Source organism: Zophobas morio, unplaced genomic scaffold, assembly GCF_036711695.1.
Source record: "Zophobas morio isolate AGI-343-1 ecotype UQ-CSIRO unplaced genomic scaffold, CSIRO_AGI_Zmor_V1 ptg000028l, whole genome shotgun sequence".
NCBI lineage: Eukaryota > Metazoa > Arthropoda > Insecta > Coleoptera > Tenebrionidae > Zophobas > Zophobas morio.
In genome coordinates this window covers 1,552,415-1,569,126 of record NW_026972133.1, presented here as the reverse complement: position 1 = coordinate 1,569,126, position 16,712 = coordinate 1,552,415, and the positions used below count along the sequence as shown (strand labels likewise).

The window sequence follows — 16,712 nt, the reverse complement described above, 5'->3', positions numbered from 1 at the left end:
TAGAAGATATTGCAACAGTAGAACACAATAGATTAAGGGTGTACTTCTTTCACATCGTTGATTCTATTAGTTGCCACTCCCATTCGACCAAAGAACATAATTAGCCCCACCCATCCTGCCTCCTTGTCAATGATTGATTTTATCCAATCTGTATGAAATGGGTGATATTATACAGAAATAAAATGAGAAGATGGGGGGTGGGCGGGGCTAGCACTTGCTAAGATAAGGTAGATTTTGGCAGATGATATAACCCAGAAAAAAATGTGGGGCGGGTGGGCGGGGCTAGTACTTGCTAAGATAAGACTGATTTTGGCAGATGACATATCCACGAAGAAAATAGAGGGTGGGTGGGCGGGGCTAGCATTTGATAAAATAAAACTGATTTTGGCACTCTTGTCATTTTCTATGGTTTTTCAACTATTTTCGAAAATTAGTTGGATATTTTCCATTTTTCCAAACTCGCTAATTGAAATATAGCAAATTTTGCAGTTTCATCAAAATCGCTCGGTATAAAAATTTTTAAGTACAGGGATAACAACGAGAAGTTCTCATGAAATCATAAGATATCCAAAATTAAAAAAATAAATAAAATTTAAATAAATTTAAAAATTGTCTACAACGTTTTCCATTTATTTAAATAAAAAGATGTCTTTTAGGAAACCTCAGCGTTCAGCAGATTTTTAATGATATCCTTTGATTTTTTAGTCAATCGATTCGGTTTGCTCATGAGGACCTTTTTTATTCCATCACCTCGTAAATGTTCATTCAACGATTTTTCTTTCATTTTGTTTAGAATGGGCTTTATAATTTCGTCTTTATATGTAGAAAACGGCGGTGATTTTACGTATGTAGACGCTACATTTTTAAGCCCTGAAGTTACACCTTGAATGATATCCTCTTTATTATTTTTCCAAAAAAGTTTTAGTATATTGCGATATAAGAAGCCTAATTAGCTGGTATAGCAAATTTTTTTATAGATTGAAAAATATTTCCACCTCTAATATTTCTGTGATATTTAAGACCAAACATCATCGAATGTTACCGATAAGTCAAAGATGTTGGTAGAGCCAAAAAGTGAGTCGTTATTAAGAAAATGTTCCATTTGTAAAACAATAAAATCTCATTCAAATTTTGTTAAAAATAAAAATCAGAAATATGGAATTGGATGCATGTGTTATGACTGTCAAAAAAGACAAAATGATAAATTTTCTTGTAATATATGTTTTATGGATGTACCGACACTATATAAAAAAAGACATTTCAAAAATATATGGCATGAAAAATTAGAAAGATATATAAGGTTAAAAGGTACCCATAAATATTCTGAATAATTTTTTCTCTACTGAATGGAGATACAGAAAGATCAACTTCTTAAAATGAGTCTTGAGGAAATTGTAAAACTTACTAAAGGGGATTTAAAAAAAGTGGGTGAGATAATTGAACAAATCAATAAAAATATCCTGTCCTCGAGTTCACCTTTGGCCTTTGGCTCACGAAGCTTTGCTGAGTTCAGCGAAGTCTCACAATGAATCGTCATTATTGATGAATAAATATTTTTTAACACCAACATCAGATAATGAAATTGTACTAAATAAACTAAATTTGAAAAAATAAAAAACCATTGCAAGAAGGCAAGGTTTAAAGAACTACTCAAAATATAACTCAAAAACTAAATCAGATCTCATAAAATTAATTTTAAAAGAAGAACTCAATGCTGGAGATTGGCATAATAAATTAAGCGGGATTAGTATTAAAAAATTAAAATCAATTGCTAGCAAACTAAACTTAAACATAAACAGAAATAGTAAAAAAATAGATCTAATGAATCAAATTTCAGATAATGTAAACAATGACAATTTAAACATTCTTCTCAACGAAATCAAATCACCTAGTTTAAAAGAACTATTGAAAGAAGAACCGAAGACAAATCTGGATCAAACGTTAAAAGAACTAAGAAAAATTGCTAAAAAAAAAAATATTAAAGATTACTCAAAAATGAAAAAGGCAGAATTATTACAAAAAATTAGTGAGCAATCTTTTGCATTCGAAGATAGTTATTTTATAGAGTTTTCAAAAAAGCCTAAAATTAAAATAATAGAAACAAAAGCTGAATACAGCAAAAAATGGAAGAAACATAAAGTTTACTATAATATAAGTTATATTATTGAAAGAGGAAGAATCATCCGAGTCTGATCTTTCAGACATAATTATGAGAAAAATTACTGTCATTAGAGAGGGTTTAAATGAAATGGTTGAAATAGTAAAAGAGAAAACAAATTTCAAAGAAGGAGATTTATTAAATATAGTAGTTAATCACAATGATCTTTGGTCCCCTATTTCCACAGGGTTATCAAGAACTTCTGAAATTGATAATTTATTAAACAAAATTCAAAGTATCTTAACTTCAAATCAAGATTTAGATATATACGGTTGTACATTTCATGCAGAAGTTGTTAATATGCCTAGAGGTGCTACTAACGCTAAAAGATTGTTAAATATAACAGAAGACTCACGAACAAAGAAAAGTATAACACAAATTAAAAATAAAGATAGATTATGTTGTCCAAGAGCTGTTATTGTTGGATTAACTTATCATACAAACATTATACTAGGCAAAGAATATAATAATAATGAATTAAAATATATAAGAATGGGGAGAAATTTACAATCAACTTTAGCTCAAGAGCTATGTAATCAGCCAAGATTCTTTTTAAACACAAATTGGAGATTTAATATACAAAGAGAAACTGAAGACTTGTAAAGGTCTAATTTATTTATTAGAAATTCCAAATATTTTGAATTTTAAAAAATAGATAATAGATATAATAGACAATAGATAATAATAATAATAATAATAATAATAATAATAGATAAACGTTAATTGGGTTGCCTACGTCGGAAAGTTGGTGTGCGGATCTGTTTGCCAACGTAATTATGTGTAAAAACAAAAACTCCCTAAACCAAATCCCTAAATCACAAATATTCACGCTGGCACCCCTGGCACCTCTCATACAACATTAGTTTATTGAAGAACACAAAATAAGGTAAGGAGAATTGTTATTAATTTTTGTGTGTTTTGATAGTTTCTTCTGTGCTTTATTTAATTCGAAACTCATGGAAGCGGCTGTCCTATTTTATGTGGCTGAATACACTAAGTACACAATTTTTTAGCATTTCTTTATCTGCTACAGAACAAAACAATGGTTCAAAAAAAGCGGTTTGGTGTTGATAGTCAATTGCTTGACGAATTAAAAATTTGCCAGTTCAATAGAAGGAGAAGATCAAACATGTTTGAACAATCTGCCACTGTTTCCATAAATAACCTGGGAGAAAACGATACTATGGTCAACGCCACCAGCAAAAAATTAACAATTGTTTCTGCAGATTTACACAATGTTCGCCTGCCAGCGCACGACGAAAGAACGGTGGAATTAGTGATCAACATTTGTATGTTTGTCAGAATAAGATTTAGAAGTGCTGCTCATTCATCAGCTTTTAGAAGAGCTCTTGGAAATTTGGCCGAAAATGATTCCTCAGACTCGTGTGAAGAATCCAATAGCTCTCTTTCCACAGAAGGCTCCCAAACGTCCTTTTCGTCAACGGACTTAGATATGATGAGGTCAACAAGTGAATTGTAAGGTGTATCATACATTTATTATAATTATCTATTTATTACTGTTTATTATAAATAATTAATTATTACAGTCCATTTATTTTGTAGAATAAAATTAAATAAATTATTCATAGTTTTATTTATGTCAAGAAAACAAATCTTTTTTGATAATTGTGACTTCGAAAAAACGAGCAAATTCTTAAAAAAATTTAACTTTTTTAAAAGTTACCTTGAAAACCAGGCTAAAATCATGAAAAACGTATTGTGTTCTGAGGGGGCCTTACTAGTAGTATTAACAGAGAACATAGAGAAGCGCCATAGTTTAAATTAAATGACGGTTGAGGACTCCGCAATTTATGTTGGCAGCAGTGTTTGGTTCTAACTAGGAATAAAATTAACTAGAAGAAATGTCACAATATTTTTAACGACGCATTTTACTTTCGACAAATTGACACTAGATTTACCAGAATGTTACAAGCTGCTTACTGTTTCCTTCATTTTCATTCAAGTCACACGAATTACAATTATAGTGAACCAAGGTTTTTATTGCATCGACTATTTAAATTTGGCGCTTGAGGACTCCAATGTCTATAAGGGTGGTTTTGCAAAATCAGCCTCTATGTCGCTTCTCTATGTTCTCTGGTTTAACCGCAGTTATTAATACCAGAGAACATAGAGAAGCGACATAGACATAGAATACCCTCCCTTAGAATACGGTCTCTAAGTACTGGCCCCGCCCACCCACCCTCTTTTCATTCTAACGACTAGTTTTATTTTCTTTTCAGTATATGATCATTAATTTCATTCAAATCGGATAAAATCCATCATTGAAAAGGAGATAGGGTGGGTGGGCGGGGCTAATTATGTCCTTCTGTCGAGTGGGAGTGGCAACTAGTGGAATCTAGGATATAAAAAAAAAATAAAAAAAGACCTGACCAGACTCTGGACAATTTTCGAAAATAGTTGAAAAATGGACGCAAATATCAAAAGTGCCAAAATCAGTTTTATCTTAACAAGTACTAGCCCCGCCCACCCACCCTCTACTTTCTTTGGAAGGTATGTCATTTGCCAAAATCAGCTTGTCTTAGCAAATACTAGCCCCACCCACCCGCCCTTTTCTCATTCTAACGACTAATTTTATTTCTGTTCAGTATTAAGATCCGTAATTTCATTCAGTTCGGATAAAATAAATCCCTGAAAAGGAGACAGGGTGGGTGGGCGGGGCTAATTATGTTCTTCTGTTGAGTGGGAATGGAAACTAATAATAGAATCTAGGATGTGAAAAAATAAAAAAAGACGTGACCAGACTCTGGATTATTTTCCAAAATTGTTGAAAAACGAAAATGTCAAAAGTGCCAAATAAAATCAGTTTTGTTATTTGCGGATGATGCGTAAATATTCCATGATATTAACTCAATTGGAGATGCTATTTTCTTACAAAAAAAAAAATTACTAGGCTATATATGAGTGGTGCATCAACAATAAGTTTAAATTGAGTCTCCTTAAATGCAAAGTTATTTCATTCAGCCCAAAAATGAACGTTATCAATTATGATTATAAAACTGATCAGAGCTTTCTTCCGCCCTATGAAACTGTTAGACTTAGGTATATATTTTGATAATTTTTTTCGATTTGATCAACCTTACATTATTATTATTTCATCCTGTAATCAGGTGCTGAGTTTTATTACGCGCAATAATAAATCTTCTATGATTTGCTAACATCACTTTCATCTTAATCAGTACTAGCCCCACCCACCCACCCGGTATTTTCTTAGAGGATATGTGATTTGCCAAAGTCAGTCCTATCTTAATAATAATAAACTTGGCAATTTTTGGTTAAAAAATTTAAATCATTAGACAACAATGTTTTGGTTATTCAGTAAAAAAAGAGACATTTAGGTAATATATTTAGTCCCGCCCACCCACCCCCTCTCCATTTCAGTGATTTATTTTATCAGGTCAGAATGAAAGGTGGATCTTATACTGAACAGAAATCAAATCGGGCGGGGATAGTATTTGCCAAGATAACACTGATTTTGGCCAATGTTATAGCCTGTAAGCAATTAGAGGGCGGGTGGGCGGGGCCAGTACAGGTTAAGATAAAACTATGATGACATTAATATGATTTTTTTCAACGAAACTGGTTCCGGAAGAAACAAGTTCGCCAACCTTTATGAATAAACCTTGTAATGGTATTATTATTTGTCTTTTCCAAAGCTTTTCACGGGTCAAAGTTCCAATCAACAAATTTTGCGACATAACGTCCACATGAATCGGTTGTTTCATCGACATGAAAATAAATTAAATTATCGCCTATAATTTGATGAATAGCCTGCTTTGTTTTTTGAAACACTTTGTCCACGTAGTTTTTTTTTAAGGTACTCTCAACGAGTACTGACTTCATGGTACGCTTTTTAGGAAATGATCGTAGCTTGGGGTTATTCAATTTTGATAAAGACACCTTTTAAAATAAATGTTATTTATTTAAGATATTTATTCAAAATTTGATAAAAAGGGAAGCACTTTTTTAATATTAGATTTTTGGTAACGTGGATTTGACCTTATTGTTCGCTATTTTTTAATTAATAATAACATAGAAAGTGGTTATAAAAGATCGTATATTAAAGTTGGCTTCGAAATTTCTTGGATTTTGCCGCCTCTTTGTGATGATTTTTGACTACTCGTCGCCTATCACGAATCCCAATTATAATCTAACTTTCTTGAAGGTAAAAAGTGAGAATATTTTTGTTTGTATTATTTTCAGATTGTAATAATTTTTTAAATGAGATAAGGAAGCAACAAATTCTTATTTAAAATTCAAAGGCAATTTTCCAAAGTGAACTTGATGGACGATTTTCTCTAATCAAATCACTCTATATCTGAGTATTACAGTTTTTTTTCACTATCTGACATACAGAGTGTTAAAATTTTGGTTGTAACTAGGAATAAAATTAACTAGAAGAAATGTCACAATATTTTTAACGACGCGTTTTATTTTCGACAAATTGACACTAGATTTACCAGAATATTACAAGCTGCTTACTGTTTCCTTCATTTTCATTCAAGTCACACGAATTACAATTATAGTGAACCAAGGTTTTTATTGGCATCGACTATTTAAATTTGGCGCTTGTCGTTGGCGGTTGAGGACTCCAATGTCAATAAGGGTGGTTTTGCAAAATCAGCCTCTATGTCTATGTGTGTTTTTGTATGTTAGTCTCGAGACGTATTAAGGCGTTTTGAAAGTAGCATATAAAAATTCACAAACAATGTTATAAACACTTTATAAAAAAATTCACCAGCAAAATTCACTTTCAAATTTTGCGCCGCTTTTAGTTCCTAAGCCTGGTGCTAGAGGCGCTCTTAGTGAACAAAACGCGAGTATTAGAGACCTTGTTCTATGTCTATGTCACTTCTCTATTTTCTCTGGTATTAATAACTGCTGTTAAATTGATTGGACAGACTTTAATCCGTTCGCTGACAGTGAAGACGTCAACACAATATGCTGTAATTACAACTTCCTAATTTTTTTTGAAATGTGTCTTGCCCACAATGGATACGCTATACCACCAAACCAACAAATTAATCCAACAGACCCAGCAAACCTTTCAATCGCTCGAACAAAGCGGTGCAAACGCCGTCGAAGTCGAAGTTGACATCCAAGAAAAAATTAATGCAATTAATAGGTAACACCTCCTCAAAAAATTCAATTTTCTTACGCACGTATTGCAGCAACTGTGAGAAACTCGATGTCTACTTGTATAAAGTTCCGATTGATCAAAGACCCAACGCCAAAATGCGTTGCGATCAGTTGAAGTACGACGCGAGACACCTCCAAGCTGCGTTGGCGGCGTCTCAGCAGAAGAGAGCGCGACGGGAGGCGGCGGCTAGCGAAAGGGAACAACTGCTGAGTCGCAGGTTTGCCCCCAATCCCGACTTGACAACCATCAACATAGATTATGCGATTCAGCACCAGAATTCGCTGCAGAATTCCCATAAGGGCATTGACGAGATGTTGCACACAGGAGCTAATGCGCTGGACTCTTTGAGGTCGCAGAGGTTGACTTTGAAGGGGGCGCACAGGAGGATTATGGACATGGCGAACACGTTGGGGTTGAGTAATCATACCATGAGGCTAATTGAGAAGAGGGCGGTGGAGGATAAGTTCGTTCTGATACTGGGAATCGTGATTACGCTTGTTGTTATTGTACTAGTGATTATTTATTTTACTTAGCGGTGACACATTCCCCTGTATTTAAGCAAAGTTTATAAATGTTTCAATACAAGAATATTTTCAGAGCTGGGTTTGATTTGAGCGCGGTTGGTGGAACCAAAATGGCGGCGGCTGATGTGTTTGATTGAGGTTATGTATTTTTTTATTTTTAAGAAAATTCGAAGTGATTGCTAGGATTTATTTCGTCCCTCTGACCTTTTTAACAATAAAAATAAACTTTCTACAAAAAATACTCCAGTAAGTTCTATTTTATAGATTCAAATGAGTGAATATTCACGTGGTGGGGTTATTTGAGCCAGTACGATTTTTGTTAGCATGAAAATCGTACCGATCCAAGGGATCGCGTTTTAATAAATGCCATATCACTTTGTATTTGATTTAGAAAAAGCCGACGTGCGTTTGGTTTTGCCATTTACGATTGTTAGCAAATCAGCAGGCAAGGCACATTGTCATGACACTTCCACTCTACTTTACGACGAAAATAACAAAGTGATATAGTTAACAATACTGAAGATAACAAGCATTATACTTTTAATTCTTAAATAATATAAGTTTTGTAACAAAGTAAAGTAAGTTCTATAACAGAAATAAATAATTCTAGTAAAAATCAGTCGTTTTAAATTTACAATCTATCTGTACATCATGACGTCGGAGCTTTGGTACATACAAATATATGCATCACATAACAATCTGCGAGCATGTTCAGGTAAGTGTCGATCCTGCGGGAAGTCTTCGTGCAACTGGCGACAGATCCTCTCGTCGGATAACCATCGCGAGATGTCGGGGCAAGCCACCATTTCCGGTATATTATAACCGTTTTTCTCCCCTGCAACAACTAGTTTAAAATCGGCTCACACAAGATGGTGTCGCACCTTTTCGATCCGCCATCGAGTCGAAAAAGCACCAGGGAGCCTCGTGCCCGACCCCACATTTGACGAAAGCCACGTAGTGCGAAGTTTCGATACAAATCACAGCAAATAGTTCCATAAAAAGTCGAGGAGGGCGACAGTGATCTTCCAACATAGAGAAATCGTCGCACACTTCCAGCTGCACGGGTCTGTGGTGGGCCCTACGTTCGTGTCGGTGAGCAGTTTCCAAGCACTTGGAGCAGAACGCCGTACTTTCCAAACCCGCGTTGCTGCAGTCGTCGAAGCACTCCTGGCACTCCCACCTAGCCAACTTGCCGCAAACAATACACTGACGAGGAGCTGCGCACAAAACATACAAAGTATTACGTAAACGTGTAAATCCCCAGCGAACTTACAACCCTGTATGACGTCAGTGACATCCAAAAGCTGCGACGGCAAAATCCTGGGATACATCTTGTAGTTCTTTCCGAACCTGGGCATCTGGATGATGAGACACGACGGGACTTCCTTCAGTTTGATATTGCTGGTGAGGAAACTCTGCTCGAACAGCTGCTGCACCGTCGGTAACGTCAAATCCGCGTCCTTTTCCACGAACAGCTGGTAATAGAACGCCTCCTGGCCCGAATTCAACTTCAAAAAGGGTTCAGCCTTGAGTATTTGTGCCAGAAGCGAATTCAGAAACTCCTCTGGATCCTTCTCCTCGCTGGTTAGACCAGACACCGAACTTAGTTTATCTAATAAGCGCCTCAAACGCATCACGTGGTCGGCTCGGACGAAGAGGTTTTTACGGAGAGGGTTGACGATCTCTTCGCGCAAAACCCTTTGAACCTGAACAGGAAAAGTATGAGCAAGAAGAATAGAAAAAATGTTGCGAGTACCTCGTTGTATTCGTGGATGTCTCTTGGTCCTTTCGGTCGAAACAATAAACTGTCGAATACTGCCGTGTAGGTAAACATAGAGAAGAGAGTGACGTCGAGGTAACAGGAGTTGTGGTGGCCTTGGATGCCACGGAATTTGCCGCAGACGGCTTCGACGTCCTCTTCGGTGGGCATGCAGAGGGGCGCCACAGCGCCCTCTATCACCGGACATTCCATCTGTCAAACAAGAATTCGATAATGCGCATGCGTGACACGAACGGACTATAGGCTACAGTTGCTGCAGTAAGTAAAGTGGGATTTATAAGCTTGCTGTTGACGCTGTTTTTCGTATCAAGTCACTTTGATGTTCAACTTTTGCCGTATTTAAAGGGATTATAGAAGAAAAGTGGAGGATTTAAGTTGACATGTTTTAAGTTTCTTGTTGTCGAAATAAGTCTACACATATACAGAAAAAAAGGCAAAATGTAGCCCCGCCCACCCACCCTAACTCAATTGTGACGATTTTTTTTATTCGTCGTGAGCCAATAAGGCGGAGCTTAACTGCAAAATCTTTATTTCTCTAAAGAAATTAAAAACATGTTTTTGACTATCGTATTGCTCAAAGAATATTGTGTATATTAAGAAAAAAATAAAGCCAAAGATTAAGCCCCACCCACACCTGCCCACCTGCCCTGATCTAAATAGATATGAAGTTTTCATTCGTTGGCAGACCTAGGGGCGGAGACTAACTCCAAAATCCATATTTCCTTACGAAAAAATTTTAACATTTTAAGAGTGTTTTAAGTTTCTAAGAATAAAAAGAAATCACAATGAGATCGGGTGGGTGGGCGGGGTTTATATTTTGCCTTTTTTTTTTCTTAATATACATAGTATTTTTTAAACAATACGATACTCAAAAACCTATTTTTAATTTCTTATAAAGAAATAAGTATTTTGCAGTTAAGCTCCACCCCTTTGGTTCACGGCGAATAAAAAAATCATCACAATTGAATTAGGGTGGGTGGGCGGGGTTTATAATTTGCCTTTTTTTCTTAATTTACATTGTATTCCTTGAATAACACGATACTCAAAAACATGTTTTTAATTTCTTATAAAGAAATAAGTATTATACAGTTAAGCTCCGCCCTCTTGGTTAACGGCGAATAAAAAAAAATCATCACAATTGAGACAGGGTGGGTGGGCGGGCTGACATTTTGTCTTTTTGTTTTAATATATGTAGACTTCTTTTCGCAACATGAAACTTAAAACATGTTTAAAATGGAAAATTTGTATAAGGAAATATTAATTTTGCAAATAGGCTCCGCCCCATAATTGCAAAATCTATACTTCCTTGCAAAAATGTACCATTTTAACCATGTTCTAAGTTCTTGTTGTGAAAAGATGGCTACCTATATTAAGAAAAAAAAAAAGGCAAAATATAAGCCCCGCCCACCCACCCTATCTCAATTCTGATTATTTTTTTATTATTCGTCGTAAGCCGAGGGGCGAAGCTTAATACTAAAATCTATATTTTTTTTACGAGAAATTACCATGTGAAATATGTTCTTAAGTAATCGTGTTATACAAAGAAAATTAAATGTATTAATTAAAAGAGAAAACCACACGAGACGCTCCAATTTTTCATTCGTTGTCAGACCGACAGGCGGAGCTTAATTGTAAAATCGATGTTTCCTATACAAATTTATCATTTTAAACATGTTTTATGTTTCTTGTTGTCGAAATAAGTCTACACCTATTAAGAAAAAAGGCAAAATGTAGCCCCGCCCACCCACCCAGTCTCAATTGTGATGATTTTTTTTTATTCGTCGTGAGTCGAGAAGGCGGAGCTCAACTGCAAAATCCTTATTTCTCTACGAGAAGTTAAAAACATGTTTTTAAATTTCACGTAAAAATTTAAATATCTAATTGAAATATTTTTCCATACAAACTTAGCTTCCACATTTCACTCCCTTAGGGGTTGAATTTTAGAAAATGCTTAAAGACGGCTTTCATTATCTGTGTTGAAGAACATTAATACCAAGTTTCAAGTAAAAATATAAAAAAAAAACTAAAGCCAAAGATTAAGTCCCACCCATACCTGGCCTGATCTAAATAGTTATGAAGTGTTCATTCGTTGGCAGACCTAGGAGCGGAGCCTAATTGAAAAATCCATATTTCTTTACAAAAATTTACCATTTTAAACATGTTTTGGGTTTCCAAGAATAAAAAAAAAATCATCACAATCGAAATGGGGTGGGTGGGCGTGGTGTATATTTTGCCTTTTTTTCTTAATATACATAGTGTTCTTAGAACAACGCGATACTCAAAAACATGTTTTAATATCTTGTAAAGAAATAAGTATTTTGCAGTTAAACTTCGCCCCCTTGGGTTCACTGCGAATAAAAAAAATCATTACAATGGAGATAGGGTGGGTGGGCGGGCTGACATTTTGTCTTTTTGTTTTAATATATGTAGACTTCGTTTCACAACATAAAACTTAAAACATGTTTACAATGGAACATTACTATAAGGAAATATCGATTTTGCAATAGGCTGCGCCCCATAATTGAAAAATCCATATTTCCTTGCAAAAACCATTTTAACCATGGTTTAAGTTTCTTGTTATGAAAAGATGGCTATGATTAAGAAAGAACAGACGAAATATATGCCCCACCCACCCGCCCTATCTCAATTCTGATGATTTTTTTTTTTAATTGGTCGTAAGCCGAGGGGCGGAGCTTAATTGTAAAATCGTTATTTTTCTGCGAGAAATTATCATGTGAAATATGTTCTTAAGTAATAGTGTTATACAAAGAAAACTAAATGTATTAATTAAAAAAGAAAACCAAACGAGACCCCCCAATTTTTCATTCGTTGTCAGACCGAGAGGCGGAGCGTAATTGCAAAATCGATATTTCCCTAAACAAATTTATCATTTTAAACATGTCTTAAGTTTTTTGTTGTCGAAATCAGTCTACAAATACTAAGAAAAAAAAAGGCAAAATGTAGCCCCGCCCACCCACCCTATCTCAATTGTGATGATTTTTTTTATTCGTCGTGAGCCAAGGGGGCGGAGTATAATTGCAAAATCCTTATTTCTCTACAAGAAATAAAAAACATGTCCTTAGGTATCGTGTTGTTCGAAGAATACTAAGTATATTAAAAAAAAAATAAAGCCAAAGATCCCACCGATACCTGCCCTGATTTAAATAGTAATGAAGTTTTCATTGGTTGACAGACCTAACCGCAAAATCCATATTTTCTTGCAAAAATACACTTTTTTAAACGCGTTTTCTGTTTCCAAGAATAAAAAAATCATCACAATTGAGAGGGGGTGGGTGGGCGGGGTTTATATTTTGCCTTTTTTCTTAATAAACATAATATTCTTTGAACAACACGATATTCAAAAAAATGTTTTAGCTTCTTATAGCTCTTATAAAGAAATAAGTATTTTGCAGTTAAGCTCCGTCCCCTTGATTCAGGGCGAATAAAAAAAATCATCACAATTGAAACAGGGCGGGTGGGGGGGCTTTGATTTTGCCATTTTGCAAAAATTAACCATGTTTTAAGTTTCTTGTTGTGAAAAGATGGTAATGTATTTTAAGAAAAACAAGAGAAAATGCAAGCATGTTTAAAAGGAAAATTTGTATAAGGAAATTTTGTAATTAGGCTCCGCCCCTTAATTACAAAATCCATATTTCCTTGCAAAAATGTACCATTTTAACCATGTTTTAAGTTTTTTGTTGTAAAAAGATGATTATGTATATTAAGAAAAAAAAAGCAAAATATAAGCCCCGCCCATCCGCCCTATCTAAACACTGATGATTTTTTTTAATGCCTAGAAATTACCATGTGAAATATGTTTTTAAGTAATCGTATTATCCACGTATTAAGAAAAAAAGGCAAAATGTAAGCCCGCCCACCCGCCCTATCTCAATTGTGATGACTTTTTAATTCGTCGTGAGCCAAGAGGGCGGAGCTTAATTGCAAAATCCGTATTTCTCTACAATAAAAAAAAACATGTTTGTGACTGTCGTGTTGTTAAAAGAATATCATGTATATTAAGAAAAAAAACAAGCCAAAAATTAAGCCCCACCCATATCTATTCCAAGCTCAATTGTGATGAATTTTTCATTCAAGAAATTAAATGGCTTAACATTAGTGGACCTCATCATCTCTATCAAAATTAGATTTTCGTGGAATTCGTGCTATCAACGTCAAACAGCAACGTCAGCGACAAGTTTATAAATGGACCTATAAGGTCGATGAATGCACTATAGTTCGAACTTTGCCTATCTTGACTATGAACGTATGAACACAGACAGGCACTGACAACGTAGTACTGGAATTCCAAAAGCGTACAATTTTGAAAATTTCAAACGTCAAATTAACACAAACTCAATAATTCGTGACTTATTTATAGTTTTGTTTAATAAAATACAATTACTTAATGCTTTGTATCCCAATTTGTACATGATTGAAGTTTTTGAAGTTCAATCTAGTGACAAGTCTTTAATTTGACATATGAACGTAGACAGCATTTGGTAACTTTTCCTTTTTCTAACAACCTTATTTTACTTTTAAACGAAAAATTATGGACATTTTACTACGTTTGCCGCGATTATTCGCCTTCTAAACTGGCTACTTAATACAAAAACGTGCAAATCTAGTATGAACACGGACGGTCGCCGCGAACGCAGTCCCAAAATTGGCGAAAAAATGGCCGCATACTTTTAAAAAATCGCATTATTTTTTCGTTTTAAGGTGCGTTTATGGCGATTACCATTGAAATCGATCGTAACTCTGTTCTATTGTTTCTTACAGCTTGGAAATTTGGTTCTGCCGCCTGGTGCACCGGCGTCGGGAGCCCGTCCTGGAACCTGGAGTCCTGGTGGCACTGATCCAAGGGAACGAAAAGCGCCCTGTTCTCCGCGCACTTGAAGTACCTGTCCCCGTTGTGGGTGCCATCGGTGAGTGTCAAAGGCAGATCGTTGTGTTCCTCTTCGAGTTCGACCCCCACTAGCACGAAATTCGTGCCGTTCTCAGCCCCCATCCACTTGACGACGCCATAAAGGGGCTGGTCGGTCACGTCGTTGGAAACCTCGACTAAACTCCCGAGCGTTAAGTCTTTGCTGGTGCCCGGTTTAGGCGTATGATACTTGGGTTTATCGGAGAGGTTTTGCGCAGCCGATGCGGTCGCTTGCTTCTCACTTTTTTCGTTAATTTCTAAGACAAACAGGGGAATATTATTAAGGAAAGCGTAGTCGTTGTTTGAGTAAATGTGATTCATGGTTCTACTTTTGGCACGCAATGTTTTCGATTGATTGAGCATAGCGAAGCTACGAAATAAGCAAATTGTACCAACTTTTTAACAACTTTAACGTACAACACATTGTTTTAGAAAAACACTCTGATAACGAAGCGGACTATTACGGTTATAAATAGGGTTCTAAAAAAAGTCCAGGTTTAGCAGCAAGCTATTTTTAGAAATCAAACGCCATTTGTGAAAGCAGAATTTCGCTTACGTTTCGTGTCTTCCTGGGTCGAGGAATGGCCGTTCTTGACACCGTTGACGGCTCTGGGGAGGGTCGTGTCGTAGAATTTCGCCGAGGCCTGACTAACTTTGTTCCTTTTAGGTAAAGTACTGTCGTAAAAGTGTGACAAAATATTCACGCTTTTGTTCCTGTTGCTTCTGCTGCTCTCCCTGTAGCCGTTCTTCTCGTGTTCGCCTCTGTCTAGAGTTTTATTCAAATTCGAGAACTTCTCCAACTCTTTAGCGTCCGTAGCCCCGTGCCAGGAAGTCCCTATAATATCGCTCAAGTCCATCTCCGATTTCATTTTCGCCTTTTTTTCGTTAAGAAGCTGGGACCTGTCAGGCTGGATGATCGAATTTTGATCAAAATCGTTATTCGAATTGGCAGTCAAACTTTCGGCGTCTAGGATATTTTGCAACGAGAGCGAGCTCCTCAATTGAGTGGAGTTCTTTGGAGAGACGTTCACTTTTTGATCATACTCGCCAAATTTCGTAACGATTTCTTCGTATTTCGGTTTAGAAAAATTGGAGACGTTTTTTTCTAAACATCGCTCTAACTCGCTGTCTTTGGGAGCCTCTTTGTTCGTGATGAGAGGACTATTTTGGAGGACGATTCGGTCGATTGTCGTGAAAACCCCGTACCCAGGTAAGCACTGGAAGTACTGAATGCCGGCACAGGAGCCATCACACTTGTTGTCTTTTTTCTTTTGCTGAAAGTCGTTAGTGAGGGTTTGATTTAACATAAATTGTCGCTCTTACGTGTAATTTGATTCCTACGCAGTGTCCCACTCCGTGCACTTTCCCCAGAAACCTGGTCGTCCCCAACTGGACGCCATCGGTGTCCGTGAACCCCACAGTGATGTCTTTCGTGATGTTACTCAGCTTGTCACAGCGCTCTTTATTTTTCGCTAACTTGACGCGTTCTTGCGGCGACGTCACCGCGTACAAATATTGCCAGAGCTTCTCGTGGACTTCCACAATGCTTTGTTGTCGACAACAGAAAGTCGTGCTCTCCCACGTCTCCCCGTCCTTAAGAAAACGAATTGACATTTTACCGCTCCCGAGGATGGCTTCGATTTTCACAATCTGGCCCAAAAGGGCCGTTCGTTGATGTTGACCTGCCTTCATTTCGTTGATCAGGTCATTTTGAATGAATATACCATATTTGTAGTCTTTGGTGCCCATCTTGTTCATGACGTTTCGAATTTTTTTGACATTTTCCAGTGGACGGGATTCTTGCTGAACAATTACGAAAGTCTCTTAATCAAAACTACGCAACATAAGGAATTAAAAGATAAAAGCTGTTCGTTTTTAATTGTGACACAACGGTGACAGCTCAAACATAAACACCTGTGAAGGTCGCATTACACCGAAATCCCATTAGTTAGAACAATGCAGGTGAGTCATCGGAAATGCAAATTTTGCACCAGAAAAACTCGCATTTAATACGCAAATTCGACTTCGTGAAAATCACAGCTAACTTGATACAATGATTGTCGATTTCAACGCGCGACGAATTTTTTACTGGCCGTCGCGCTCCTGAAGGCCTCAAATCAGCCAAATCGTGTCCTTTTAATCCACTTTTGCGCTCCGGAAATTCCCCG

General features: G+C 36.3%; 2 protein-coding genes across 4 annotated transcripts; one reads left to right on the top strand and one right to left on the bottom strand.

Moving 5' to 3' along the window:
- The first annotated feature begins 6,999 nt into the window (after positions 1 to 6,999).
- Positions 7,000 to 7,912, top strand: LOC135137111 (probable Golgi SNAP receptor complex member 2). The gene is made up of 2 exons (XM_064066668.1): positions 7,000 to 7,301; positions 7,348 to 7,912. The coding sequence occupies exons 1-2, from the start codon at positions 7,168 to 7,170 to the stop codon at positions 7,847 to 7,849; spliced, it is 636 nt and encodes a 211-aa protein (XP_063922738.1). The 5' UTR covers positions 7,000 to 7,167; the 3' UTR covers positions 7,850 to 7,912.
- A 101-nt stretch (positions 7,913 to 8,013) lies between these two features.
- LOC135137107 (ubiquitin carboxyl-terminal hydrolase CYLD) lies at positions 8,014 to 16,688 on the bottom strand. Of its 3 annotated transcripts, none has more exons than XM_064066661.1 (7): positions 15,868 to 16,688; positions 15,101 to 15,818; positions 14,359 to 14,801; positions 9,597 to 9,812; positions 9,114 to 9,546; positions 8,722 to 9,057; positions 8,014 to 8,675 (listed from the first exon to the last, which is right to left on the bottom strand). In XM_064066661.1, the coding sequence occupies exons 1-7, from the start codon at positions 16,300 to 16,302 to the stop codon at positions 8,479 to 8,481; spliced, it is 2,778 nt and encodes a 925-aa protein (XP_063922731.1). In that variant the 5' UTR covers positions 16,303 to 16,688; the 3' UTR covers positions 8,014 to 8,478. The 3 variants fall into 3 exon arrangements, with proteins under 3 accessions (XP_063922731.1, XP_063922732.1, XP_063922733.1); XM_064066662.1 differs by having other exon boundaries at positions 9,117 to 9,546; XM_064066663.1 differs by having other exon boundaries at positions 14,398 to 14,801.
- Between the last annotated feature and the right edge of the window lie 24 nt (positions 16,689 to 16,712).